This window comes from Rhinolophus sinicus, linkage group LG05, assembly GCF_036562045.2.
Source record: "Rhinolophus sinicus isolate RSC01 linkage group LG05, ASM3656204v1, whole genome shotgun sequence".
Lineage (NCBI taxonomy): Eukaryota > Metazoa > Chordata > Mammalia > Chiroptera > Rhinolophidae > Rhinolophus > Rhinolophus sinicus.
This window is the reverse complement of record NC_133755.1, coordinates 81,040,731-81,067,844: the sequence shown is the minus strand read 5'-3', so window position 1 is coordinate 81,067,844 and position 27,114 is coordinate 81,040,731. Positions and strand designations below refer to the sequence as shown.

At 44.2% G+C, this 27,114-nt stretch overlaps 1 protein-coding gene, 1 non-coding gene and 1 pseudogene across 3 annotated transcripts; all 3 read right to left on the bottom strand.

Annotated features, from left to right (window-relative positions):
- Positions 1–234: 234 nt before the first annotated feature.
- On the bottom strand, positions 235–11,714 carry LOC141571623 (pleckstrin homology domain-containing family A member 5 pseudogene; annotated as a pseudogene).
- A 1,747-nt stretch (positions 11,715–13,461) lies between these two features.
- On the bottom strand, positions 13,462–13,565 carry LOC141571943 (U6 spliceosomal RNA). The gene has a single exon (XR_012496985.1). It is a non-coding gene; the product is annotated as a U6 spliceosomal RNA (small nuclear RNA).
- A 9,042-nt stretch (positions 13,566–22,607) lies between these two features.
- On the bottom strand, positions 22,608–26,278 carry ZBTB9 (zinc finger and BTB domain containing 9). 2 transcript variants are annotated; one of them, XM_019738794.2, is made up of 2 exons: positions 26,007–26,278; positions 22,608–25,853 (listed from the first exon to the last, which is right to left on the bottom strand). In XM_019738794.2, the coding sequence occupies exon 2, from the start codon at positions 25,775–25,777 to the stop codon at positions 24,374–24,376; it is 1,404 nt and encodes a 467-aa protein (XP_019594353.1). In that variant the 5' UTR covers positions 25,778–25,853; positions 26,007–26,278; the 3' UTR covers positions 22,608–24,373. The 2 variants fall into 2 exon arrangements, with proteins under 2 accessions (XP_019594353.1, XP_074188904.1); XM_074332803.1 differs by having other exon boundaries at positions 22,608–25,783; positions 26,007–26,276.
- Positions 26,279–27,114: the final 836 nt, after the last annotated feature.

The following is a 27,114-nucleotide window of genomic DNA, read 5'->3' as shown; positions in this document are numbered from 1 at the left end:
TATGTAGTCCAAACGATGGTGTTTTTTCCCCCCAGTAATAATTCTGAGGGACAATGGGATGAATTTGAAAGAGCATGAACTTTACAATCATTCGGACCTGGGCTTTAACTGGGGTTCCCCAACTAGCTGTAAATTAATGAGCTTGTTGCAGTTTCTGGTCAGTGAAATGGGACTGCCACCTCCCTTGCAGTTGTTATGAAGACTGAAGATAATCTGAGTAAAGTGTCTGGCACATGGGGGAGAGTTTTTAATGTTATTCCCTGGGTGATTCTTGTCAGGGTTTGATGGTTTAAGCACATCACTCTTGTGGGGTTTTTGCTTTGTTTGTTTGTGTTTACACCACATAGTATGACCTGGCGGACTGTTCTTGCCCTTCTATATATTCTTTGCATTGTGATTTCATTTACACCTGGACTTGATACCTACCTTCATATGAGTTAATTTACTGAATCTTCGTGCTAGTCTGTGAAGCTCTGTCTCAAGGCCACCAACATGAACTCACAATCCAAAATTAGAAAACCCACAAGAAATTAATCCACCATGAATGGGAGTTGGTCTACATAACAAAGAGCAGGATTAGACCCTCAGGCACTTCAGACAATGGAATTACAAGATTCAGCTATTAGGATGTTAAAAATTATTGAAGTCGTAAAACAAAGAATCAAAGGCATGAAAAATGAATGGAATATGATTGGACAGGTATCAATGATTACAAATGATTATTATAAACTCAATGGGTGGGTTAAACAGAAGATTAGAAGTAGCTGAGGTTAGAACTGGGCACTGGCAGATCAAGCAAACAAAATGATAAAAAATGTATCACAGAAAGATAAATACTGACAGAATTATGAGAAGTTTATAATCCCCAATGACAATGGGAGATTTTAACATACATCTCAGAAATTTCTAGATCAAGCAGACAAAGTTAGTAAGAAATATTTTAGCACACCATAGCTAAGCAATCTAACATACGACAATTAGAGAATTCACATTCCTGTCAAGTACATAGGAGACATTTACAAAAATGGCAAAAATTATCTATGCACTGAGGCATAAATAAGTCTTAACAAATTGCAAAGGTTATTATACAAAACATATGCTTAGATGACAATGCAATGAAGTTAGACATTAATTTTTAAAAAAGATACCTTTAAAGCTCCATATTTTTGTAAATTACACACACACACACACATAAACACACACACACACACAAACACACACACACACACACACACCCTAGGTGAATCGCAGGCCACAGGTCCAGTAGAAGATACTATGGTTAAAAAGACTACACCTTACGTCTGGGCAGCAGCTGCAGTCAGAGTCAGCACCAGATTAAGTTTCCAATGGTCCACACTCAGTTTTCTAACATCCACCTGGCTTTTGCATAGTCCAAACTAGTAAAGTAAATGCAAAGGGTTAGGAATCACTAACCCTGCTTCTTTCGAGTCTTTGATGGTGTAGCAATGTCTGCATTTCCTCCAGGGATGCAGTATTGCTTCTGGTTTACTATCTTGGCAAGGGGTGGAAGTTCCAGAAGCTTCCACTTAGCCCTGCCATAATGACCCCATAATGATCCCCATAGGTGGGGATTCTGTCAGTTGCCGAAGGATGTCTATTCCAATTGTACTTCTAAGAACCAGGGAAATAACCACAGGGTGGGTTCATGGGCCAACTGGGTCCACAGTGAGTCAGACTTGAGTTGAGATTCAATCTGTCACCTGGTCACCATATACCCTACTCTGAGTGGGAGGTCACAGTGGCATTTTGAATCCCAAGGAACTGGCATCAATTCAGAGCCAGTGTCTGTAATAGTAATCCCTGAAAAGTCTGGGTATTTCCTTTCTCCCTCTAGTAACTGGCGGCAGGTCCCTGTGGGGGATGCTGGGAGGAAGATGAAGGTGTTTCCTTGTGGTAGTCGTGCAAGGTGCTTCCTCAGGGAATCCGACTTTTTCAAAGGGCTCTGGGTCTGTGAACTGACTTAAGTCTGGACAGGGTGAGAGGGCATCATTCTCCACTATGGTGACTCAAGTCAGGTTTTTGGCTCTCAGACCTAGAGTTTTTCCTGTTATGGAGCTCAAGCAACTTTCTAGCAGGCTGATTACAATTGCATTCCTAGGGACACCATGATCAATCAGCCAGCACTGAAGATCTCTGGTCAAGGTATTCTGAGTCCTGACACATTCCCGATGCCCTTTCCGACTGACGGGACTACCTTGTCTTTGCTGGTGAAGGGCTCACGCTGGCCTGTGCTGCAATGGAGTACCACCGTCCTCACTGAAGGCAGGAGCCCATCTTCAAGGTGGCATCTCCTACAGTTATAACGGGCCCACAACGGAGAGCAACCAGTGAACTTTTCAAGAATGCAGGTGACCCCTCACTAATATATTTCTCAGTTCCTCAGTAAAAGGAGTGTCTTCTTGGGCCTCGACACAGAATATAGTTAGGGGATAGGTCACACGAGATAAACCCAAGCCAACACTGCAGTCTCCCGACGCCTTTGGATTTCTTCCTCCGCATCATGCCAGGAAAGCTCTGGCATCTTAACCTCATTAAATGTGACCTCATTAAACTTGGATATTGAATTCAAGTTTCAGTCAGTCAACCAAATAGGAAGTTAGAAGTACTTCTAGCTACACAAGTTGCTACACACTCTATCTGGAATTCTAGTAAGCATCTTCACATAGAAACGACCTGCTGTAGTGTTATATTTTGCCCTCCTTGTTCTACCAACCTAAAAACCCATTCCCACCCATGTTCCCCAGGTTACTGCAATATATCTATATTAGCAAAGTCCTGCAACTCTTTCGGTGCCCAAGCTACTTCCTCCTGGGTCATATTGTGCTCCTGACCCTCTAGAGCATGCCAAGATTTGACACTGTCATAGCCTAGTGGCAATAGGGCATGACCGTGGTGGCTCCTGACCGTGGTGGCTCCTGACCGTGGTGGCTCCTGAGAAGAATGAACATCCTCCTTCAAGGCATCTGCTCAAGTAAGGTTGTCACAAGTTTTTCAAGTAGAGGAAAACTAGTGTCCTCAGACACCAGAGGGCAAACTACTTCTATGGTCAGGGACCTCAGAATGACCCGGGATCCATGGTTATCAATTTTATTTGGATGTCTCGATTCATTTGAGATGTCTCAATTTCAAGGTTCAGGATCCTCTTCTTTCCTGATCAATGCCTTAACTTTCATATGAAAACCTTGGCAAGATTGTTAATTCAACAGTCATTCTAATCAGCAACCCACACAATTAAATTTAGCTTTTGATTTTCAGCACTATCCTGGAGCTAGAAGTGAGAAATTCTTTTAGGGTTCTCATGGAAGCTCTCTGGTTCTCACTCCGTGACTTGAGCTGAGAGTTAAGAGACCCGAGCTTCTCATTGTCTCCTTATAAGTGCTCAATACACTCAAATACATGGTGTCTGCCACTGTGCTTGTGGTCACTGTTCCTGCCACCACGTGGGCTCCCCGGCATGTGCCTCAGTTCACACTTCATCGCAAACAACCACAGGTGATAGTCTGATTGGTTGTGGTGCCACGGCTGCTATGGGTTCCTGGCAGCCCATTTCTCATTGGCAAAGAGGTGGGCACTGTGCTTAAGCCCAAAGGCACAACCAAACCGATGCCCAAATCCCACCTTTATGGGTCTATTTCCTGGGACCATTCCTGACTAATTCTTTTTTAATCTGTGTCAAAACAAGAGACAGAAACCACATAGTAATTTAAACAGGGTAGTTTAATACAAAGAATTGTTAAACAATGATAGGATAGTAACTATAAAGATGTGAAGAAGATTCTAAAAAGAATCTTCCGAGCGCTGAGGGAGAGTCCCCAAGGCTGTGGTTCAGACCTTATGGAGGAGGTATGTTTGCAGCCCAATGGATGGCAGACACGTTTGCTGGGTTGCCCAGGCCAGAGCTCGTCAGCAATCACCAGGTAAAGCAGGAAACAACCCTCCAGGCTGCGGGTGAGCTGAGGCTGGTGAGCGGGCAGGCAGCGGGAGTCAGGGCACCACCATGGGCATGAGGCCCACATGTGCTCTGTCTGCACGGGGACAGCAGCAGCGAAGCGACCACTGGGCCCACCCTGGGTCTTCACGGTAGCTGAGGGACTGCACGGCCTGGGCTCATGGTGAGGGCAGAGCACTCCCGGATGGTTTCCCGGCCGACACACACACACACACACACACACACACACACACACACACACATGCTGACAGACCATGTAGTGGGAGCAGTAAAAGCAAAATGCAGTCCATTACTGCAGAGCAAGTACTACAGGCGGAATTTGGAGCTGACAGTTGATAAATGGATAACTAGCATAATGCTTTCAACCACTTTTCTATAGTGCTTATCCAAGCAGTTCCAGAAAAAGGCAAAAAAGGAATGTTCTTTTACAGACCATTTGTGAGGCTACTATAACATTTAAAAATATTTATTGATCCCCTACTATGTACTAGGTGCGGTTTCTGGTCCTAGCATCACAGCAATGAACAAGACAGGTCAATTGCCTGCTCTCATAAAGCTCACATTGTAATGAGGGGAGATGAGCAATAAACAAACAAACACTAAAAAAAAAAAAGGTGTCAATTGGCCATAAGTGATATGCAAAATAAAGCAAGGAAAGGGGTACAAAGTGAAGAAGAGACTCCCTCTTTTAGCTACGATGGACTGGCTTGTCACTGACTAACCCTCGCATGAAGAACAAGAAGGACTAGATAAAAAGAAACACAAACAAACAAAATTTATTTGAAGTTATCAGAGAGCTACCAAGACAGCCAGAATTTCAGGGGCCAAGTTTCCAAAGAGAATGGAAAGTCACTGAGATGAGCCCAAGTTCTACTCCAGTTTTCACCTAGACGTTTGTGGGTGGCACAGGGTGAGAGGCTAAGAAGCTTATCAGAGATGGGCACTTGTCTTACTGGGGAGACCACTTCATGGACGGAGTGTTTGACCACTGTGCTGTACACCTGGAGCTGAAGCTGAATAATACTGAATGTCAATTATAATTTAATGTATATATAGTCACGGGATGTGGAGCACAGCAGAGGGAATAGAGTCGATGGAACTGTAACAGCTGTATACGATGTCAGAGGGGGAGTAGATTGGGGGAGGGAGGTTATCATTTTGTGAGGGGTGTAAATGTCTATTACATTGTTTTGTACACCTGGAACTAAAAAAAGAAAAAAGAAAAAAACAGGGTTATAATAAGAATTAAATGAGGTAATACAAATAAATAAATAAATAAATAGGAAGGAGATCACTGACTCTCCTCCCACTTGAAGAAGGAGGAGGAGGAGGAGGAGGAGGAGAAGAAGCTGATCAGAAAGGGGCCACTAAAAGCCCAGAAGCTCGGAAGCTCTCTCAACAATGTCATGGGGCTGAGGAAGCTTCTGAGACAACCAGGACTCGAGGGGCCAAGACCATGGAGGGGAAAGACCTAAAAAATGAACTTTCCCTGCAAGGCATTTGCTTATTTGCCAGTGACAGAGTGAGAGGCTAAGAAGCTGAGCAGGAAGCATATGCCAAGAAATGAGTATCTAAACACGGGTCTCGGCTGTCTCATGGTGCGAGGGACATAATATGCAGAGTTCAGGCCGATTAAGGAGGAGGGCTCCTGTGGGGACAGAGCCAGGAGTGCAGTTTCCAGGCTCTCGGCCTCACGTGGAGAGGTGCTGGCTCGGGTAGTAAATGGCCATCAACTGTGATCAGATGGCCATCAGCTGTGGCTAGTTGGCCGTTAGCTGTAACCAGTGAGCCATTGGCCACTAATATAACTGTTGTGGCTACGCAAGCAGAAGATGGGGGCTAGCAAGATGGTGGCTGAACTAGCAAGCGCTGACTGCAGTTAGCACGGCGGAGTGCAGGTTGCAGATTGCAGAGAAGTGGACGGCGGGTTGCGGATAGTGTGGCTCCTGCTGCCTGTGTCTCCAACCCAGCCACCAGCGAGACTATAGTGGTATGACTCCCCTATCAATGGCTCCGTGGGTGTTCCTTTTTGGTCTCACCATGTCCTGCGTGCTTATGTGGGGAATGGGACCAGAGACCCCGCATGACACCCTGCATGACAAATGGTGCAGGGAGCAGGGTCCCCCGCATGACAGCTCCCTATTATCTGCAGGTTCTCATTAGGACCTTTTAAGGTGTATGTCCTAGGAGCAATGGGAAACCAGAAATAGATAAAACCTTAGAGCAAACCAGGCACAAATTAGCTCAGTTCCTGACCAGATTAAATTAATCTGTTCTACCTCTAACTCCCCACCTGGAGAAGCTGAAGTAAATCTTCTCTGGATAACATCATCCAGAGTGTCTACAATTTTCCAAACAAAATGTTCAGCATTGAATAAAAACCTACCAGGCACACCAAGAAACAGGAACAAGAAATAAAGTCAACAGTAACAGGCCATTAGGAGATCCAGATATTGGGATTTCAGATGCAGATATTAAAATAGCTGATTAAGAAAGAAGGACAAACAATAAAAGAACAACAAAAAAAGAAAATTAAAAAGAAAAAATAGCTGATTAATATGTTCAAGAAAAAAACATGACACAATGGAAAATTTTGCAGAACTGGAACATATAAAAATAAATAAAATGGAAATTCTAGAATGTAAAAATACAATAAATGAAATTAATAAGTTAATAGGTAGATTTGACAGCAGAACTGACACAGCTGAAGAGAGATTGGTGAACAGGAAAATGGGTTAGTAAGAAATATCCAGACTGAAGCAGAAAGATGAAAAATACAAAAAAGAACAGAGAAACATCAGAAATGGTAAAAAGTGTAATATAGGCTTAGTTGGAGTTCTAGCAGAGGAAAAGATAGAGAATGTGGTAGAAGCAATATTTGATAGAATAATGGCAGAGGATTTCCCCAATCGCTGATAAACATTAAATTATGGATTCAAGAAACACACACACACACACAAACACAGATCTACATGCAAAACAATGAATTTGAACCTTACGCAACACAACACAAAAATTAACTCAAAATTGATCAAAGATCTAAAAGTAAGAGCTAAAACTATAAAACCCTTAGAAGAAAACTTAGGGAGAAACCTTCATGACTTTGGATTTGGCAATGGTTTCTGGACCATGACACCCAAAGTGCAAGCAACAAAAGAAAAATAGCTAAGTTGGACCGCTTCAAAATGTAAAACTTTTGTGCATCAAGAGACACTACTATCAAGAAAATGAAAAGATAAGTTATAAAAGGGGAGAAAATACTTGCAAATATGTCACAGAATTGGAGAAAATATTTGCAAAAAATGTATAAGGGGCTAGTATCCAGAATATGCAAAAAACTCTTACAAATCAAAAACAAAAGGCAAACAACCCAGTTTAAAAATAGGGAAAATGTTGGTGGGAATGTAAAATGGTACAGCTGTTGTGGAAAACAAAATGGCAGTTCCTCAAAAAACTTTAAAAAATTACCATCTGATTCAGCAATTCAACTTCTAGATAGTCAAAAGAATTGAAAACAAGGACTCAAATAGATACCTGTACTCCAATGTTCCATAGTATTATTCACAATAGTTAAAAGATGGAAAAAACCCAAATGTCCATCAGTGGATAAATGGATAAACAAATCATGGTATATACACACAATGGGATGTTATTCAGACATAAAAATGTGTGAAGTACTAATAATACCTTCTACATGAATTTTGAAAACATGCTAAGTGAAGGAAGCCAGACACAAAAGGCCACACATATTGAGTGATTCTATTTATATGAAATATTTAGAATAGGCAAATCCATAGAGACAGAGGCAGATTGAAGGAGCTGGTAGATGGGGGAATGGAGAATGACTGCTTAATGTGCACAGGGTTTCTGTTTGGGGTGATGGAAAAGTTCTGAAACTAGATAGTGGTGATGACTGCATGGCATATATACATATAAAACAAATCAAGTGTGAAACAAAGCATTGCAGTAGCCAAAATGGGTACAACAACAACAAAAGGAAAACAAGCTTTCGCTGGAAAAAACGGAAAATCAAAAAAATATAATTCCACCTAGCCTTTAGGAACATCAAAATCTGGAAATCAGCAGCTATGCACTCTGGCTGCAGACTGCATAGGAAAAAGCACCTTTACTTATGTGCTCTGAAATCAGAGCAGCAAGCTGGTGTCAGAATAATAACCTTGAGATCACGGAGTGTCCATATGGACCATTAAAGCTGTTTTGGAATAAACATTTGCCAGAAGTGATAAAAGGGTGCTCCGTGGCCCAAAGCATCAGAACTATGAATTTCATGGATTTCAAATATACTGTACAATATCTTCTCACATTGCCAGAGGGCATGTCCCCAGGTGTGATGGTTTCGGCAGAAGTCAGTACAGTTTTTCTGAGACTACACACACGAAATGTGGTCGTTCTGTGAGCTGCAGCTGAGGGGACAAACCTGTGAGCTGAGGACTCAGGCGACAAGGACAGGCTTCTCATTGTCATTGTTTGGTTTCCTCTCGAAGCCTCAGGAGTTAGTTCACAAGAAACAACGCTTTCTTCCTGCTGGTGAGTATCATCCTCTATATTTTCTTCAGTGGCCTGATATACGATTTGTGATCTGTGTCTCATCCGGAGAGCTGTATGAAACATCTTCAGGCATTTTTTCTTTGTTTTTTTCTTCATCCATGACTTCCTCAGAATTTACTCCATTTGGCTCAGGTTTGAAAAGTGTTTTGTGAAACACTTTTTCAGTTTTTTAAACTCTTTTTTGAAATCCATGTTTTGAGGTTCGGCTTCTTTTAATTTAACAATTTCTGCTGCAGGAGTTTCACGGTTTGGCATTACATCATTTTCGCTAATGACAGTGTCCCGTTCCTTAACATTTTTATCCTTCCTTCGAGTTTGGGTAACACTGAAAGGGTTATCCCTTAAATTTGAAGGAGTCTGTAAGGGTGACTGGTGTAAGGCACCAATAACATTTCATCCTCTTTTCTTTTCCCTTAAGCATGCTTGCTGATGTCTCCTTATTGTTTCCATGTGTTCTTCCACAGTCACCCTGGGTCGAGTACTTTCAGCCCAATAGAGCGGTTCCACTGCACGTCTTGGTCTTTCCGTTCTTGAATCCACCATTCCTTAGTTTTCCTTAAGGTTACATATGAGGCTATAGTTGAAGGTTCGGGTGTTGGTGATTTTGGTTTTGGAAGGACGACTCCAAGAGGAAAGTGGGAACTTTTATCCATTTCTGAAACAGGTTCTGACTTCTGCCACTCTTGGTAACTCTGGTTCACTCTTGTAGATCTATAATCTGGACCCTCATTTTTGTGTGTAACTGTTGAGATAGGCTCTGATACTGCCATGCCTGTTTCCATAGTGCCTCTTTGCTCTTTGTGCTTACTCAGTCCTTCCATGACATCTTGAATTCCCAAAGTTCTTTCTGAATCTGTGCATGTTGAACTCCTGCTGCTTCAGTCTGAACTTCACCACGGCGATCCAGCTGCTCTTGCATCTTGTTTCTGGTAACAGTTACATCATATCTTAACTTACCACATTCTCTCCATGCTCATTCCAGTTCAGCAGTGGCTCGAGAGAGTTATGGACATGTACTAAGCAGTCCGTTTTGTGTTATCATCCCTCCGTAACACCACGTCTGAATGGCTGCTGGGTTATCTGCATTCATTTCTATTTCTTGGCTGGCTGATAGCAAAGCTTGTTCAAGTGTGTCTTTCTCCTTGTGGAGTTGCTGAAGTTTCTCTTCCAGAGCACGTACCACTTTCTTTATCTTGTTCACATAGATGGCTTCACTTGGCATCAGCATCTACTTCTTCAGGTCTCGTTTGTATAATGTGCCTCTTCATTCATCTTGTGACAGCGCTTTGCCTTGGAGACTCTGGGGACTAACAGACTGTAGCAAGGCCAGCTGGCATTGACCTCCTGTCAGGCACATACACACGCTCAGGGTGATGGGTCCTGTGCCTGCGGTCTATCGTCACATCTCCTCTCTGAATTGATGAAGACACTTCTGATCTGTAGGTTCGTTGAGGGGAGTCTCCCTGATAAGTAGCTATTGACCCATGGGAAGGTGATATGGGAATAGAATGTGTTGTCTGGTTAGAAATATTAACGATGGTTTTAGAACTGGTCAATGTACCGTGATGAGGGAGGGTGCTCTGCTTGTTATAAAACTGACGCTGCTGCCATCCATAGAGCTGCCACATCGCGTCATCTCTCATTGAGCTTCCTTTCTCTTCTGCTCCAGGTCCTATTGTTTTATCATGAGTGGAAGGAGTTTCACTGCAGATACTCTCAGGCGTGGTCTGGCTGTTTCTTGGGAGTGTTCTATAACCTTCAGGATGGCCGGCCATAATCGGGGACTTTGGTATATTTCTTGGTAATGTCTGGTAAGAAATTACTCCCCTGGTTTCTTCTTCATGACCCCTCCCCTTCTGGATTTTAATCCACTGTTCCAACTGTTGCATTGCATTGGTTCTCTGCCTGAGTCGATCGGCCTGTGTGTGTGAGGGCCCTGTATTTGGGCAAGTTCCACCTCTAAGGTCTGCCAGGCTAACGTTGACTGTTTTGTTCTGTGAACTATTCACATTGATTGGCCTGTAGTGTCGTCTGAGCTGGGCATGTTGACCCACTTTCATATTCAGATGGCAGAGAATCCAACTTTACACTATTAATTTTTGTTAGAGGTCTATCTTGACCATACTTCTGAAATCCATATTTTTCAGCTTCTAATGCCCTTTTTTCTTCATTTTTGCTTTCCCCCCTTGTTTTTCTGGTTATGTTTAGCCTCTAGTTTAATTAGCACTCTATGCTTGGGAAAGTTATTGATTTCTTGAGCCCGTGCATTTTCAGATGTAATCTTGTCCACTCTCTTTACCGGTTCTGTCTGTACCAGGGCAGCGTCTTCCATGGTTTTCATTCACAACTCCACCTCCTCTACTGTAGCAGTGCAGAAACAATAGGTCCGCATGTTTGGATGGGCTGCTTTAAAAGCATATTTGAGATTTTTGCGATTAGGTAAGCATACCTGAAAACCACCCTCTTCTTTCTCAGCTCTATAATGAGAAAGGCAAAGGTCAGAATGCACCACCTAGCGTGTCTTCCAGAGCTCATGCCAGTCCTGTTCATAAGCCAACCTCAGTCAGCTGACCACAGGTGCACTGGGATTTCTTTTAATTGAATTTGATCTCTTTCCCAAATTATGAACTTTTTTGGAAGGTGTGAAGTTCTGCCTCCAGGGCTCATTGGATGCTCTGCGTAATGTGAAGTCACGCTATAGTTCAAAGCTTCATTTATCATATTTGGGGGTCGTTCCTTTTTTTCTTCAGATGTCATAGTAGAAACAGTCTGTTCACTCACTACAAAAATACAATTGTCCTGTGATGGCTGTCCTGTGACTGGATGTTTGCAGGTCACTTTCCTGTCATTATAATTTATGTAGCATCTTGCACCTTCAAAAGTATGTGCTTCTTCCCAGCCAGTAGGTAAATCTGTGCTCTGCAGCCGGTGCCTGGTGACCACTGCCTCGCTGGTGACCGGGCACAGCCAGGTGGTGCTCTCCGCCTCCTCGTTGATGAAAACTCGGCCGCCCCTGGTGATCCCGTAAGTCCAGGACCCGGCAGGGAGCAGATTCATTCCAGGCTCAGATCGCCGCCTTGTCTGCGCGCCAGCAGCCGCCCAGCTGCGCCGCGAGAGGAGCGAGCCGGCGGGCGAGCGAGGAGGGAGAGCGTTCGGAGCGCACTTCTGCCCAGCGCCCCATCCCCACCGGGCGCGCTCTACCCCCTCGGGCGGCGCCCCCCACCCCCCCACCCCCCGCATCCCACCCGCCCAAGGCCGGGTGATAAAGTGTTTTAAGAGGTGAAGTGTTTTAAGAGCACACTCAAGATGTGTGCTTGGCCATACACATGTTTCCAATTACTATGAATACCTTATTTCCTGTGTGTGAGAAAACAAAAACGCATTATTAAAATGTTGTTGATTCTGGAAAGTTAACCAAAATCCTTCCAAGAAACACATTCCATTGGAAGGAATCATGCTGGAAGGAACTAAGTTGGAAGAAGAGACGTGTTACGGACTGGATTGTGCCCCCACACAATTCATACGTTGAAGCTCTAACGCTCCCTGTGACTGTATTGGGCGGCAGGACCTTTAAAGAGGTCACTGAGGCTGAATGAGGCCATCATGGTGGGGCCGTCATCCAACGTGGCCGTGTTCTTGTAAAAACAGAGACACAGCAGGAGTGCTGGCTCAGAGAGAGGCGGCTTGAGGACCCAGCACGAGGGCAGTGATCCTCAAGCTTCCGGAGAAACCACACCTGCCGGCATCCTGACGTGGAACTTCCAGTCCCCAAGCTGTGAAAAAATAAGTATCTGTTGTCTGAGCTGCACAGCCTGTGGTGTTTTGTAATGACAGCCCTCGCAGACTAATATAAGGAGCCACTAATACTTGAAAACAAGTATTTAAAAGAGATTTCAGATCATGTAGACAGAACGATCTGTGTTGCTTACAAGACATTGATCATAATCATGACGAGAGCAGAAAAATCACATTCAAAATGTAATTTGCAACACAGTCTGGGGTTATCAGAAGCGACATAACACAAGCCGAGGGAATGTGACACTTGCCCATTTTGAGTTCCTTGTCATGCTTTGTCAATACTTTCAAAAGATGATTCACAGCCATCCACTTCTGAAGACGCCACTGCCAAGGCAAACAGACCAGCTTCCTGGGTGCCGACCTGGATGAACCTCAGGCATTTACCGTTTCTCTCCTTCTGAAGCTTTCTTTCTTTCTTTCTCTCTTTCTCTCTTTCTCTCTTTCTCTCTTTCTCTCTTTCTCTCTTTCTCTCTTTCTCTCTCTCTCTCTCTCTCTCTCTCTCTCTCTCTCTCTCTCTCTCTCTCTCTCTCTCTCTCTCTCCCTCCTCCCTCCCTCCCTCCCTCCCTCCCTCCCTCCCTCCCTCCCTCCTTCCTTCCTTCCTTCCTTCCTTTTTTTCTTTCTCTTTCTCTCTGTCTCTCTGTCTCTCTCTCTCTCTTTCCTTTCTTTCTTATTTCAGGTGTTTAAAACAACAATGATCAGACATTTACACCCTGAACAAAGTGATAACCCTCCAAGTCTGCTACCCCTCTGACACGGTACACAGCTATTACAGTGCCAGTGACTATACTCCCTATCCGGTACTTTACATCTCGTCAGTATATATACATATATGTATACATACAGAGGTGCCAAAAAATGTATACACATTTTAAGAAAGGAAAAAACTGCATTAATTGTAATACTCAATATATACTGATAACAGAAGATGAATACAAGTCACGTCTGACTTCTGCAATGACAAGAGGTGCTCAAAGTGGTTACCATCAGCGTTCAGACACTTCTGATGACGGCCAACTACTGCTTGAGCATAGGTGACATCTCTTAAAATGTGTACACATTTTTTTGTAACCCTCGGTCCGGTGTACAGTACAATGGTTAGGCATTTATATAATCTATGAAGTGATAAAAATATGGAACGTTTCACAGATTTGCGTGTCATCCTGGCACAGGGGCCATGCTAATCTCTGTGCCGTTCCAGTCTCAGCCTGTGGGCTGCCCAGGTGAGCACTGATGCTCATTCTTGCTCACCTTTATCCACCCTACATGGCAACAGTGACTACAGCCTCCCTCTCTCCCTTCTCAGCCCCAAACTTCACTCAGGAAACACTGCAATCTTCAGTGACCATGTTTAAAAAGTTGCCTTGCTTATTTTATTATGGCTGAGTGTTATTTCCTTTCATTATGTGTCTTTAACATATTATTTTGTGTTCATTTATATTACAGTAAACATTTGTTGCAGTTAAAAGGAAACCATGATTCATATCCTATAATGTTACTGCACAAATAAACTCATTCATGAGTCAATTAAGTGTTAAACGAACAGGTAACTGGTGATTTAAAGGCGTTATATTAAGCAGGAAAACCTGGTTGGTTGTTATATGTATTTTTTTAGAGTGTTTCAAGTACTCAGGGAAATTGGTTGGGGTTTTTAGATGTGCTGGGAATACAGTTGTATTTTTTCCATTTAAAAGAATGATGTACAGAACCACCCTATCTAGAAATTGACTCTCCAACATGTTTTTAGGAATGGATGAAATGCTCTGAAGGCGGCCTGAACTGGGATACGAGGTACTGAGAGAATAGAGCCGTACAGTTATCAGACGGCCGTGTACTTAATGTTGTTTTCCATTACAAGACATATGGGATCAACCATTTGTGATGCTGAGATTGACTCCCTAGATTAGGGTGGCGACAGTTTCATTGGTTGGTTTACAGTTAATGCTTTCCCTCGAGACTAGAGAGTAAACTGTGTGGTGTTACTTTGGCTCTATATGAATGTTTACAACCATCAATCATCTATTGGTTTTAACACCAATTAATAACGCTTGCCTGAATCAATAATTTGGTGGGAGTCTGTGAAATTTTGTTTTTCTAATTCTTTTCTTTCTTTTACTTTGTTTAACTAGAATTCTGTGAAGGTTTTCTTTATTTACTAGGAATATTTGGTTATCCTAAAACAAATTTTTACTGGGAGAGCAAAATAAATGCTTAATATTTTTCCTTTAATTACCAATTTTTAAAATAACTGTTTTAATAGTTGCCTCAAATGGTAACAAATGAGACTTCTTGACTTACTCTCATTTTGAGTATCATTATAAAATAATGAATTTTCATTGCTTCAATGTGTTCAATACAATCAATTTTTAGTTGCTCAGATTGTCACAACTTTGTTCAGTGGGGACACTTTCATATGGGCTCCTGGGTCCTTCTGACATGACAGTATCTTCTAAAGCTTTCTTGCTTCTTAACACAGAGGTGTCCCAGGTGAACCTTTGAAAGTGCCTGCTCTAGACCTGGAGTCAGAGGTTTCTAGAAGAACCCAGACTTTGTTTGAATGGGGAATAGGATTAGAGATCACAAAACGGGCACAAGAACTGCTCGTTGCTCCCAGTCCGTTGTACGTGATAGATGTGAATAGAAACATTTCCATCTTCGTGTCCTTTTATGCTGTGTGTGACCTTTGAGCGACCTCACTGTCCTTAGTAAGCATATCAAAGCTTGCTAGTTGGTAATTATATGTGTTCCTTAAAATGTAGACATATTTTTGTTAGTAACGGACAGAATGTCATGACAACCAAAATAAACATCAAACTAGTAAGAGTATCAATTATAAACAATCATCTATCACAAGACCACCAGGAGGTATGGTCCCTGGTACCTCTGCATTTGTCTTTTTGTCTTGTCATTCACCAGTACCTACGTTATACTATTTTTAAAGTGTGATAGCAGGGGTCTATTTGCAGATTATAATTTACACAAAACTGCTGGGCTGTCAGTCTGCTCCAGCCCAATCTTCCTGAAGTAAATTACCCTATAATAAATTCTGTTATAATCTATGGAGTTGCTGCTTCATCTTTCAGTTTGAAGATACCTTCTTGTTACGGTGGCCATTACAGCTTTGCCCCACCGTTGGACATCCATTTCGATGGACAGGACCAGAAAATACATACTTGAAAACTCATAAGTTCATATTGATTTTTCATTTTTAATGCTATTATGTTTTCGCTTAGTTTCTTTGGTTATATAATTGTATATATTTTATACTAAAATATTGATTCCTTACATTATTAATATAATTATTGATGTCCTTTAACCTATTTATAAGAAATCACTATATTTTCAAAATTCCACTACTGGTAGTACTACAAACAATATAAATTCTTAGAGAAGTTTAAATTTAAGAAATTTTAATATGTAAGGGTTTAAAGTTTAAAATTTTAGTTGGAGATTATTTTGTCCTTAGAGTACATCCCATTACAGAACTCCTTCTCTGTGATTATGTTGCCAAGTCGACATGGTTCAGTTCATTTATTTTCAAATTTAAAGAATTAAAAATGTTTTACTTTTATTTTTTGATTAGGTAATGGAATTACATGATTCAAAGTACTCACAGAGGAATCTTAAAATAAGCATAGTCTTGTTTCTGTCCTGTCCTTACCTAACTTTTTCCTTTTTTACTGGTTTCTTGTTTATTCTAGAAGTACATCTTTTTGCAAATATAAACAAATATTATTTTTTATTTCCTCTCCACCCTCACTGTCTCTATAAAACATAGCATGTTATATATACTGCTCTGCACTTTGCTTTTTTCAATCAACAATATATACTGGAGATCTTTCTACATCAATACACAGAGCACTCGATTATCTTAAGAGTCAAGCAGGAAGTTTTGTTAACTTGGACCAGAACACAAACCAGAATGTATTTGTGATATAAAATTTCTGATTAGACTTTCTTAAAAGAGTACAGCTATTTCCAAATTTATTTCTCAATCTTTTAAAAAATGGACTATATATACAAAAGTGATAATTTAATTTATACAATTACCTAGAGCTCATATATATGTATTTGGCATTTTTATTCAATCCATAATTATGGATATATTCATCTACCCATAAATAACCAATTCCATCAAAAGACAAGAGCCTGGGCGACCGGTTGGCTCAGTTGGTTAGAGCACAGTGCTCATAACACCAAGGTTGCCGGTTTGATTCCCATATGGGCCAGTGAGCTGCGCCCTCCACAACTAGATTGAAAACAATGACTTGACTTGGAGCTGATGGGTTCTGGGAAAACACACTGTTCCCCAATAAAAATTCAAAAAAAAAAAAAAAAAAAAAAAGACAAGGGCCCTTTTGAACCTTAACAAAAATACCATTATCACAACTAAAATTTTTAACAGTAACTCCTAATATCATTAAATGCCCAGTCAGTGGTTGAATCCCTAGTTGTCTCATATAGGTCATAAATGTTTTTTAAAATCTTTTAAACTATGATCCAAATAAGTTCCAGACATTATAATTGGTTAATATGTCTTTTAAAATCTTTTAAACTATAGGTTTAAAAAAGGCATCCCTTTTTTTGATGAAGAAAATGGGTTGTTTGTTCCTTAGTATTTCTTACAGTCTCAGTTTTGTGCATTGCACCACTGTGGTGTGGTGTAACATGTTTCCCTGCCCTCTGCATTTTCTGGGAATTGGTAGGTATATCTTGAGCAATTGGTCACATTCAAGTGCGATATTTTGGGCCAGACTAATTCATAGGTTGTGGTGGTATTTTCTGTAAGAAGCACAAAATGTCTGGTTGTTTCTTTTTTGTTATGTTATTTAGCAGCCACTGAAGCTCAATATCTAGATCCACTAGATCATTGATGGTTTGTTTGTTTGTTTGTTTATTATTTATTTTTATTGTGGCAAAATATACATAACATAAAATTTACAATTTAAACCATTTTTAAGTGTACAGTTCAGGGGCACTAAGTCCATTCACACTGTTGTGCAACCATCACCATGATCCATCAGCAGAACTTTTTCATCTTTCCAAACTGAAACTCTGCAGCCATTAAACAATAACTCCTCATTTACCTCTCCCCACAGCCGCTGGCAACCACCGTTCTACTTTCTATCTCTAAGAACTTGACTGCTCTAAGTCCCTCACATAAATGGAATCATAAAGTATTTGTCCTTCTGTGGCTAGCTTATTTCACTTAGCCTAATGTCTTCAAGATTCATTCATGTGACAATTTCCTTCCTTTGTTAAGGCTGAATAACATTCCATTATATGTGTATACCACATGTTGTTTGTCCTTTCATCTGGCAGTGGACACTCGCTGCAGACATGGTAATGTTTCTTCATTAATTTAATCTGACATCACAAGGAGAAGAGTGCTTATATGTGAAACCTACTGCAGCCAACTCATTCAGGTCATTGAAATCACAGGTAATGCTAAGCTGCTATACACACCTCCTGTGCTATCAAATGGTAAAACAAAAAGCAAGACCTCCATTTCCACACAAATCTGTAGCACATATATCTTCTGAGCTCAAATTACCGTTCCAACAGTGTTTTTTGAACCTCACTGCAAGTGCAAAGAAAATTTCATTTAATTGCGCAATTGAGGAACTTCCACCTAACCACCAATTGGATGTGATTAATCTATAATGTAATGACATGGTAAGAGACAAGTATCAAGAGGACATAATAGAATCAATAAATGTCTTTCAAGTGATAAATATGCTCAATTAAAATCATATGCCCTTGGATTGATAGCAGTATTTGGCAGTGTTATCTGTATGAAGACATTTTCAAAGATGAAATATATAAAATCTCATTACACATCAGCATTAACAGATGAACATTTGCAATTGGTTTTGATGATAGGGAACACTAACTTTGTATTACAAAAAGATTGTGCTCTATTATTATTTTTTAATTTTGTCAATAACAAAATTGTAATTTTTATTCAAATTTTATGTACTTATGAAATAGCCTTGATTTTTTTTCTTAATAGGCAAAGCCTAATATTTACTATCTGATCCCGTAGAGAACAAATTTGCAAACCCCTGGTCTAGAAGAACACTGGACAAGTACATCCACCTGCCCAGTAGGTATTTCTAGTCATTCAACCAAAACCCTCGATCCACTCCCAAGTTCTTCTATTCCTGTCTTCCACTCATTAAATGGCCTCTAGTTCAATTGCTCAAGCCAAAATTCTATAGAGATCTTCCTTGATTTTTCACTTTTCCACAATCTGTAATGTTAGAATGTCCTGTGTCAGTCCTACATCAAAATAGTTTTCATCATCTACTTCTCTCCATATCTGCTGCTTTTATCCACCTCTTTGAACAACTGAAAGTTTAGTTGGTCTCCCTGCTTCCACTCTTGCCCCCTTATGATCCAATATTTGCTCTGCAGCCAGAGAAATCTCTTTTAAAATGTTAAGATCATTACTCCCCTACTTTAAACTCTTGATTGCTTTCCCATTGCATTTAGAATAAAATCCAAATTCCTTATCACGATCTGAAGGGCTGTATATAACCAAGCTCAGCCTACCTCTTCAATCACATCTGCAACAGACTGAATGTGTGCCCCCCCCACCCCAAATTCCTATGTTGACATCCTAACCTCCAATGTGATGGTATTAGGAAGTGGGGCCTTTGGGAGTGATGAGGTCATAAAGGTGGAGCCCTCATGAATGGGATCAGTGCCTTTATATATAATTGACCCCAAAGAGCTCCCTTTGTCTTAGTGCCATGTGAGGAGATAGCGAGATGACCGGCTATGAGTCAGGAAACAGGTCCTCGCTAACTGAATCTGCCGGCGCTTGGTCTTGGACCTCCCAGCCTCCAGAACTGAGAAAATGCATTTCTGTTGTTTATAAGCCACCAAATTCATGGGATTCTGTTAGAACAGCCTACACAGACTAAAACAACATCTCATTCCTCTCCAGGCCCACCAGTCTCCTTGTCAAACATACCAACCTCTGTTTCTTGAACTTTGCAACTGCTAAACACCTTACTGGAACCATCTTCCTTGCCCTGCTTTGCATGTCTGGGTCTTTCTTTTCTTCTGGACACTAGATCAACGTGTACCGTATGTCTTCCTTTTCTGTTACTCTCCGCCTTATTACCAGGTTTATTTCCTTTATAGCCTGGAAGGTAATCTTATGAGGGCAAGCGATGTCCACCACACCTGAAACAGTGCCCCCATATAATGGGTAATAGTGGGTAGCTGGCAAATGCTTATTGAACAAAGGAAATTCCAAGGAAGTCTCATGACTCGGGAAATAAGAGCTAGTAGAAGAACACATAGCAGAGGTCTTAACGATCAGGAAAACTTCTAGAAGAAGTAATGTTTAAGCTGGTACCTAAAGAGAGTAGGAATTAGCCGATGGAAGGCTATTTCTAGGTAGATAACTATTCTAGGTGGAGAGAGAAGCATGATAAGCAGAACAAAGCAGAGGCCTAGGGAAGACAGCCACGGGCAACGAGACTGAGAGACTGATAACCGGAACCGGATCACGTGGACCTCATGAGAGCAAGAGGAAGCAGACAAAAGGGTTAAGCTAAGAGTTGGTCAAACAGTACTTTTTGCTTTAGAAGGATCACTCTGGCTGTAGTGTGTAGATGGCAAAACAGAGGGAAGCAAGACAGAAGACAACCAGTTAGGTTGCAGTAGCTGTAGTGAGAATGAAGGAATGAATCAATTTGAAATATTTAGGAAACACCAGTGGTAGGGCAGGTATGGGAGGTGGGACAGCTGTTCAGGAACACTTCCAGGTTTTGGTCTTGGGCATTTAGGTGGATGGCGGAACCATTACTAAACCTGGAAAGAGCAGAGGAACAGCTGGCTGTAGGTGGGGTAGAGTATTTTGACATGCTGAGCTTGAGGTATCTATGAAGTATCCACATAGCCGGTTTAAACATCTGTCTCTTAAAGCGATATTCCTAGGTCCAAGCCCTTGTGATACTTCCTGCTCTTTTTATCTGGTACGTACAAGTCCACAGCAGACACTTATTGAAGGAAGGAAAGAAGAAATCTAAGTGGGTCTGGAGGTCAGGAAAATCGAAAATACAAAATTAAGGGTTATCAGTATTAAGTGGTTTAACTCAGAAGAGTGGATAAAAATCACCCAGGAGTGCATAAAGTTAGAACTCTAGCATTTATGAGAAAGGTAATAATAAGGTGTCATGCAGGGTGTCATGCGGGGTCTCTGGTCCTGCTCCCCACATAAGAACGCATGACATGGTGAGGCCAAAAAGGAACACCCATGGAGCCATAGATAGGGGAGTCATACCACTATAGACTCGCTGGCGGCTGGGTTGGAGACACAGGAAGCAGGAGCCACACGATCTGCAACCTGCCGTCTGCTTCTCTGACAACCAACCTCACTTGCTAGCTGCAATCCACCATGCGAACTGCAACCCGCGCTTGCTGGCTCAGCCACCATCTTCTTACTACCCCCCATTTGCTGCTAGCGTAGCCATGGCAGTTATATTAGTGGCCAATGACTCACTGGTGACAGCTGACGGCCAACTAGCCACAGCTGATGGCCATCTGATCAGTTGATGGCCACTTACTACCCGAGCCAGCACCTTTCTATGTGAGGCCGAGAGCCTGGACCCTGCACTCCTGGCTCTGTCCCCACACAAGGGTTAACATCTAACCCTTACTGAGCGCTGTGTGCCTCATTTCCCTTTTAGCTGAAAATATTTTCTCTTTACGTAAGTGATCCCTCCCTGATCCCTGAAAGAACTGGTCCCAGTAAAGGTGTGGGTAACTGACTAATGTTCTCATAATACCTAACATTTATTGAGTTTACTGACTGCAAGGCACTAAGCATTTTACAGATATTAATCTCACAACCCGTGAGCATGATTAACTGCAAATGAGGAACTACACGAAGAAACAGGGCAGACGGGATAATGAAAAAGGACAAAGGTCCTGGGTAGGGGCTAGCCTTGGACTGCAGGAGGGACATCTCTGCCACTACAAGGAGGAAAGGGACACACACGTTTGTTTAAATCAAAATCTTTCATCACGGAACTTGTTTTCTAATACCTAGTAACTTTTAAAATCAAACTTGAACATGTTTTAATTGGCTTTACAGAGTCATAACAAAGTGCTACGGGGATTAAGGAGTGGGAGGAAGCAATTCTGCCTTAAGTTCAGAGAGCAGAGGTGGAAGGTGGGCAGGTTCAACATATATCTTGAACACCTACTATTAAGTACCAGGTGTATCTGAGGCTTTAAGGATCCCAAGATGGGCAGCATGTGGAGATTGTCTGGGGTGAGCCTGTGTTCCTGTTGTCTGGCCAGCATCCGTTCCCCACTCTTCAATCATCCCAGGACTTCAATTTCCCCCTTGAGGATTCTATGCCCACTTTGTTGCCTTGATAGAACATGATCAAGGTGCTCTGGCCAGAGGGTGGACCTGCGACTGAGTTTTCACCTGGGAAATTTTATCTTGAGTGACACAAGAAATAATGACTGGGTCATCATCCCGTAACATATGACCTGAAGAGATTCCCCAGGAGTTCCTGCTCCCTGGACCCCCAGAGCTGACCGAGGTCTTGTCCTTCCAAAGGCTGGTCCTTCATCCCTTCCTTTTATTCTAGGAGCCACCCCACATCCTTCCACTGATCCCTGTTTTGATAAGTCTAGTCAGAGCCAGGTTCTGTTGCTTGCAACCAAAGGATCCTGGCCCCCGGCTACAGCCACCTACAGACTGTGTGCCAAAAGACGGGCGGGGGTGGGATTGCAGCAGATTGAAGACTGGCAGCCTTGCTCCCTGACCTTTCCCAATGTGTTCACAGCCCTTACCATGGGGATGGTGCCAAGGCATGGCTCTTTAGAGAGGCTGACAGTTCTCAGCTACATCTCACCTTCTCAGCCATGTCACATTTTTGGTGCCATACCTAGTAACTTTTGAGGAACACGCTTTGGGGAAGGCTATCACTCCTGGAAGTGAAGTTGGGACTTCAACTCATGCTCTCCATTTCCACCTCAGTTCAGCCTCCCACACCAACTGCCACACTCTGGCACATGGAGTCCTTTGTGAAACCTCTGCTGAGCTGTACTAGGTCTGCTGGACTTCCTTTGCACCAGCAGTGGCTTGTCCTGCCCACTACAGGGACTTGCCATACTGCACTATCATTATTTGTCTAGATTCCATAGTAGCTGTGAATTCCTTGAGGGCAGAGTATGAATCAGGGTATAGCACAGTGCTTTGCACTAAATGTTTGTAGAATAAACCAAACATTATACGTAATACACGAAGCCAGAGAATATTATAGGTAAAGATCACGTGAACCAAGCCCTTTTAAAAAAGAAGACAGTGAACCAGTTAGGAGGTACATACCACCCCACCAAAAAAAAGTAACAGCTCAGACTCTGAAGGATAAGGTAACTTACCAGAGGTTATTCACAGCAGCAGGTCCGGGCCTAGAATCTGGCCCACTGAAATCCAGAACAGTTTTCTCTGCACCAGTGTGAAACCATCCCATTCTTCCCCCATCAACATAACCCAGCTGCACAAGGAACACATCGAAGTCTTTGCAATTCTGTTCTCACGTTCTTCCCCATATAAATCACTCAGTCCCATCCACTGTCAGCCGAGACCTCAGGGCAAAGTTTATTTGAAGAAATTAAGTAACCTGCGACACTCGTCCCCTCCAAAATCTGCCCTTGTATCTCTCCACCAAGAGGCAGTTGTGTGGGTGGGGACAGAAAGGGAGGGTGTGGTCCCACTGTGCCTGCAGCAGGCGCTGTTTCCACCCTGAGTCCCTCTGACCAAGGCCACTTGTTCAGAGCAGTGGTTCTACCTTGAGAGCATTTTAGGTCAGTGGCCATCTCCTGAGTTCATCGGTCACATGCCAGTTACCGTGATCAATATATGAGTGATCAGGGGGGTCAAAGGTAGACAAGAGGCACAGGCTGTGGAGGGAATACTCTCTATTACAGGGGCTCCTAGGGGTGACACATGGAATGCTCAACATTAAAGTGCTCAACTACAACATAAACATAAAGGTGTTGGGAAGGTGTCTACTGGTGAGAAAGCAAGTTACACCCTGAGGGGCTTCTGGAAAGACATAAGGAAAGTACATAAACAGAATTCTGGGGCTGGCCCGGTGGCTCAGGCGGTTACAGCTCCGTGCTCCTAACTCCGAAGGCTGCCGGTTCAATTCCCACATGGGCCAGTGGGCTCTCAACCACAGGGTTGCCAGTTCAATTCCTTGAGTCCTACAAGGGATGATGGGCTCCGCCCCTGCAACTAAAATTGGACACAGCACCTTGAGCTGAGCTGCAGCTGAGCTCCCAGATGGCTCAGTTGGTTGGAGCACCTCCTACCAACCACAACGCTGCCAGTTCAATTCCTCGACTCCCGCAAGGGACGGTGGGCTGTGCCCCCTGCAACTGGCAACGGCAACTGGACCTGGAGCTGAGCTGCACCTTCCACAACTAAGACTGAAAGGACAACAACTTGACTTGGAAAAAAAGGCCTGGAAGTACACACTGTTCCCGAATAAAGTTCTGTTTAAAAAAAAATAAAAAAAAGAATTTTGTTCACATTTCCGCTATGATGAGGGAAAGGAAACTTAGAGCTTCGTCTCTGAATTACTAAAGCTCTGAATCAAACATACACCTAGGTGGAGACCTGCCCCTTAACTCCTCATGGAGACTGAATGAAACATATATCATTTTGTCTTCTTGTTCTAACTTTTCTCTCTTCAGATAAACTTCTAATGTGCAATCTGGTTTCCTGTATGAAAAGGTCTATTGTGGGCAAGTGACCAATTTACATATGGCCTGTAAACCACTTTGCTAAGGGTGATTAGTCAAAACCTGGAGTGGGATGAAAAATCTGAGTCTCCAAATCTGCCAGGTTGAGGCCCACAACCAAGAACAAGAGTCCATAAGGTATCTCTCCTGTTGGCACGATTACAAGAGCCAGGACTGGGGTGTCATGGTAGTGAAGGGTAAGCATCAGCAGCAGCAGCAGCTCTCGTCCTGGAAGTTAGTGTCTGGCCTCAGTGGTCACTTGTAAGTCCAGTGAGCAGTGGCCCAGCCCTGGCCCTTGCATAGGTCCTGGTGGCGAAGGAAACAGGCATGGACTCGGAAGCGACGACCACAGTGGGGACAGGCATGCAGGGCTCCAGCGTGGGTCTTCATATGCTCTGTCAGGTGGTGCTTCAGCTTGAAGCGCTTGTTGCAGATGCCGCAGCCAAAGGGCCGAAGGCTGAAGGTCAGCATGATGTGCCGGTCACGCTTTGGCTTCACTGCAAACCGCTTCCCACACAAGCAACCAAAGCGTTTTCCATCTTCAGGGGGTGCCCCGCCTAGCTTCACAGGCCCATGCACAGCCTGCCCTGCACCCCCAGGTCCCCCACCCCCTGACAGGATCTCATTCCCATGAAGATCCACGGGTTTCCAGGATGGACCTCCTTCCCCAGATGCTGCCCCTGCTCCTGAGGGAAGCAAGAACCCCAGCTCTCTAGTCCCTTCAGTGTCCCCTCCAGGAACCACTTTGGTCTCCTCCTTTACTCCTCCAGACTGAGTCCCACCTCCTGATACCTCCTCCTTAGGCTCAAAAGGTTCCTGCTTAACGTAGAAGATTTTGGGGTGCACTGTGGTTAGAGGGGCAGGAGGTTCAGCTGGTGCACTCCCATCCTCCGGAAGCCTACAGGGAACGGCGGACATGGGCAGTGGGTGGGATCCATGAGTGCGGGGAATCCATGATACTCTCGGAGGCTGAGGAGTCTGAGAGAGTGTTGCTGACCCCTGGTCTTCATCATCTTCTTCCTCCTCCTCTTCCTCCTCTTCCTCAACCTGAATCTGTAGCACCTCTCCCAGTTCACTCCCCTCCCCTCCAAAGGGGCTCTCGGTAGAAGCAGAAGACTGCACTGGAGTCTGGAAAGAGGAAGAGTGAATGCACCAACCTCCCGTAGAGGACGTGGTGGAAAGAAGTGTGTGACAAGGGGTCGCTCCACGGGCTGACATTCCACCACCTGAGGTGTCTAATTCTCTCAGGATCTCTGAGCACTGATCTACTACTTGCCACATCTGGAGGCCACTGGCCACAAGGAGGTGGGCAGGGAGCGCATCCAGCGGCAGGCGGAGGCGCCCTGAATAAATGAGCTGGAGCAGCCCCTCGAAGGCATCAGCTTCAATGATGCTGGGCAGAGTGAGACGTGGCGCGTCCCCCAGAAGAAGTTTGTCATGGAAGTAAGGAGAGGCAGCAGCCAGCACTGCTTTGTGAGCCCTAAGCTCCCGGCCCTGCACCAGGAGCGACACATCACAGAACTTTCCCTCTAGCCTGTGCCGGTTCAGGGCTTCCAGCAGCAATGAGCTATGTTGAGGGAAGTCTATCTGGATGGTCCGTGGCGCTGGGTTGCAGATCGGGGACGGAGGGACCGGAGGCAAAGGCGTCGAGGTATCCATGGCCTCCTAGGAAGGAGAGATGTCGCAGAGAATCGAGAACAGATGAGGGGCGTGGAAGGCCCCACCGAGATAAAAGCTGCGGAGGAAAGAGACGGGGGTCATATCGGATAAAGGGACCATATCACCTCAGATACCACCCGCCTCCCCACCCCCCATTTTCAGTGATGGTTTCTGCAGCTCAGTCCCGCGCACATCCCCACCAACAAAACAAAAACAATCAAACACCAACCAGGGGTTTCACTTCCAGCGCGTGCGGAACAAGATGAGGAGGACCTTCAGCCACGAGCCTGACTGACCCCGCCGGCCCGGGAAGGCTCCTGCCGCCGCTCCGTTTCCCCTACGGTGCCCACAGGGCCCGGCTCCCGGGAAGACGCGGCTCCGGGAGACCGCGAGCGCCGGCCGCGCCGTCCTCGTCCTTCCCGCCACCACGCCCCCGCCGGTACACGCGCCCCACGGCCGGAGAGCGTCTAAACAACCACCGCGCGGCCGGGACCGGAAGCCACCTCCTCCCGGCGGACGCCGACGCCGGATATGGAGGGCGGGCGAGGAACAGCCAATCGGAGGCCCACGGGCCTCGTGTTGATTGGTTGCGCGGGTGAGAAGCGATGTTCGTCTCACGGGGGCTGCCGCTGTGGGAGGCCCACCTGTCGGGCCTTGGGAAACATTGAGTGGTAGGAGCGGAGACTAGTAAGCCGCCTCGGTGGTAAAATGTACTGCCCGTGCCCAGCCAAGTGCTGAGAGGGGGAGATTAAGTGGGCACCTGCTGTGTGGGCTGGGCATTGGCCACATCGCCCTGTGTCCTACCCCTGCCCTGCGAGGTAGGTGTTGCCCTCCTGTTTTCTTGGGGGGAGGAGGGTGTCATGTAGGGTGTCATGTGGGGTCTCTGGTCCCGCTCCCCACGTAAGAATGCAGGACATGGTGAGGCCAAAAAGGAACACCCACGGAGCCATAGGTAGGGGAGTCACACCACTATGGTCTCGCTGGCGGCTGGGTTGGAGACATAGGTAGTGGGAGTCACACGCAACCCGCCGTCCACTTCTCTCTCTCTGCCAACCAACCTCACTTACTAGCTGCAATCCGCGCTTGCTAGCTCAGCCCCATCTTCTTGCTAGGCCCCCATTTGCTGCTAGCGTAGCCACAGCAGTTATATTAGTGGCCTATTGCTCACTGGTAACAGCTGACAGCCAACTAGCCACAGCTGATGGCCATCCGATCACAGTTGATGGCCCATTTACTACCTGAGCCAGCACCTTTCCACGTGAGGCCGAGAGCCTGGAAACTGCACTCCTGGCTCTGTCCCCACAGGGGGGAAACCGAGGCTGGCAAATGGTACGTCT

Bases quoted from the DNA above. Each gene is read 5' to 3' on its own strand.
- ZBTB9 (XM_019738794.2), bottom strand. From the start codon at position 25,777: ATGGATACCTCGACGCCTTTGCCTCCGGTCCCTCCGTCCCCGATCTGC.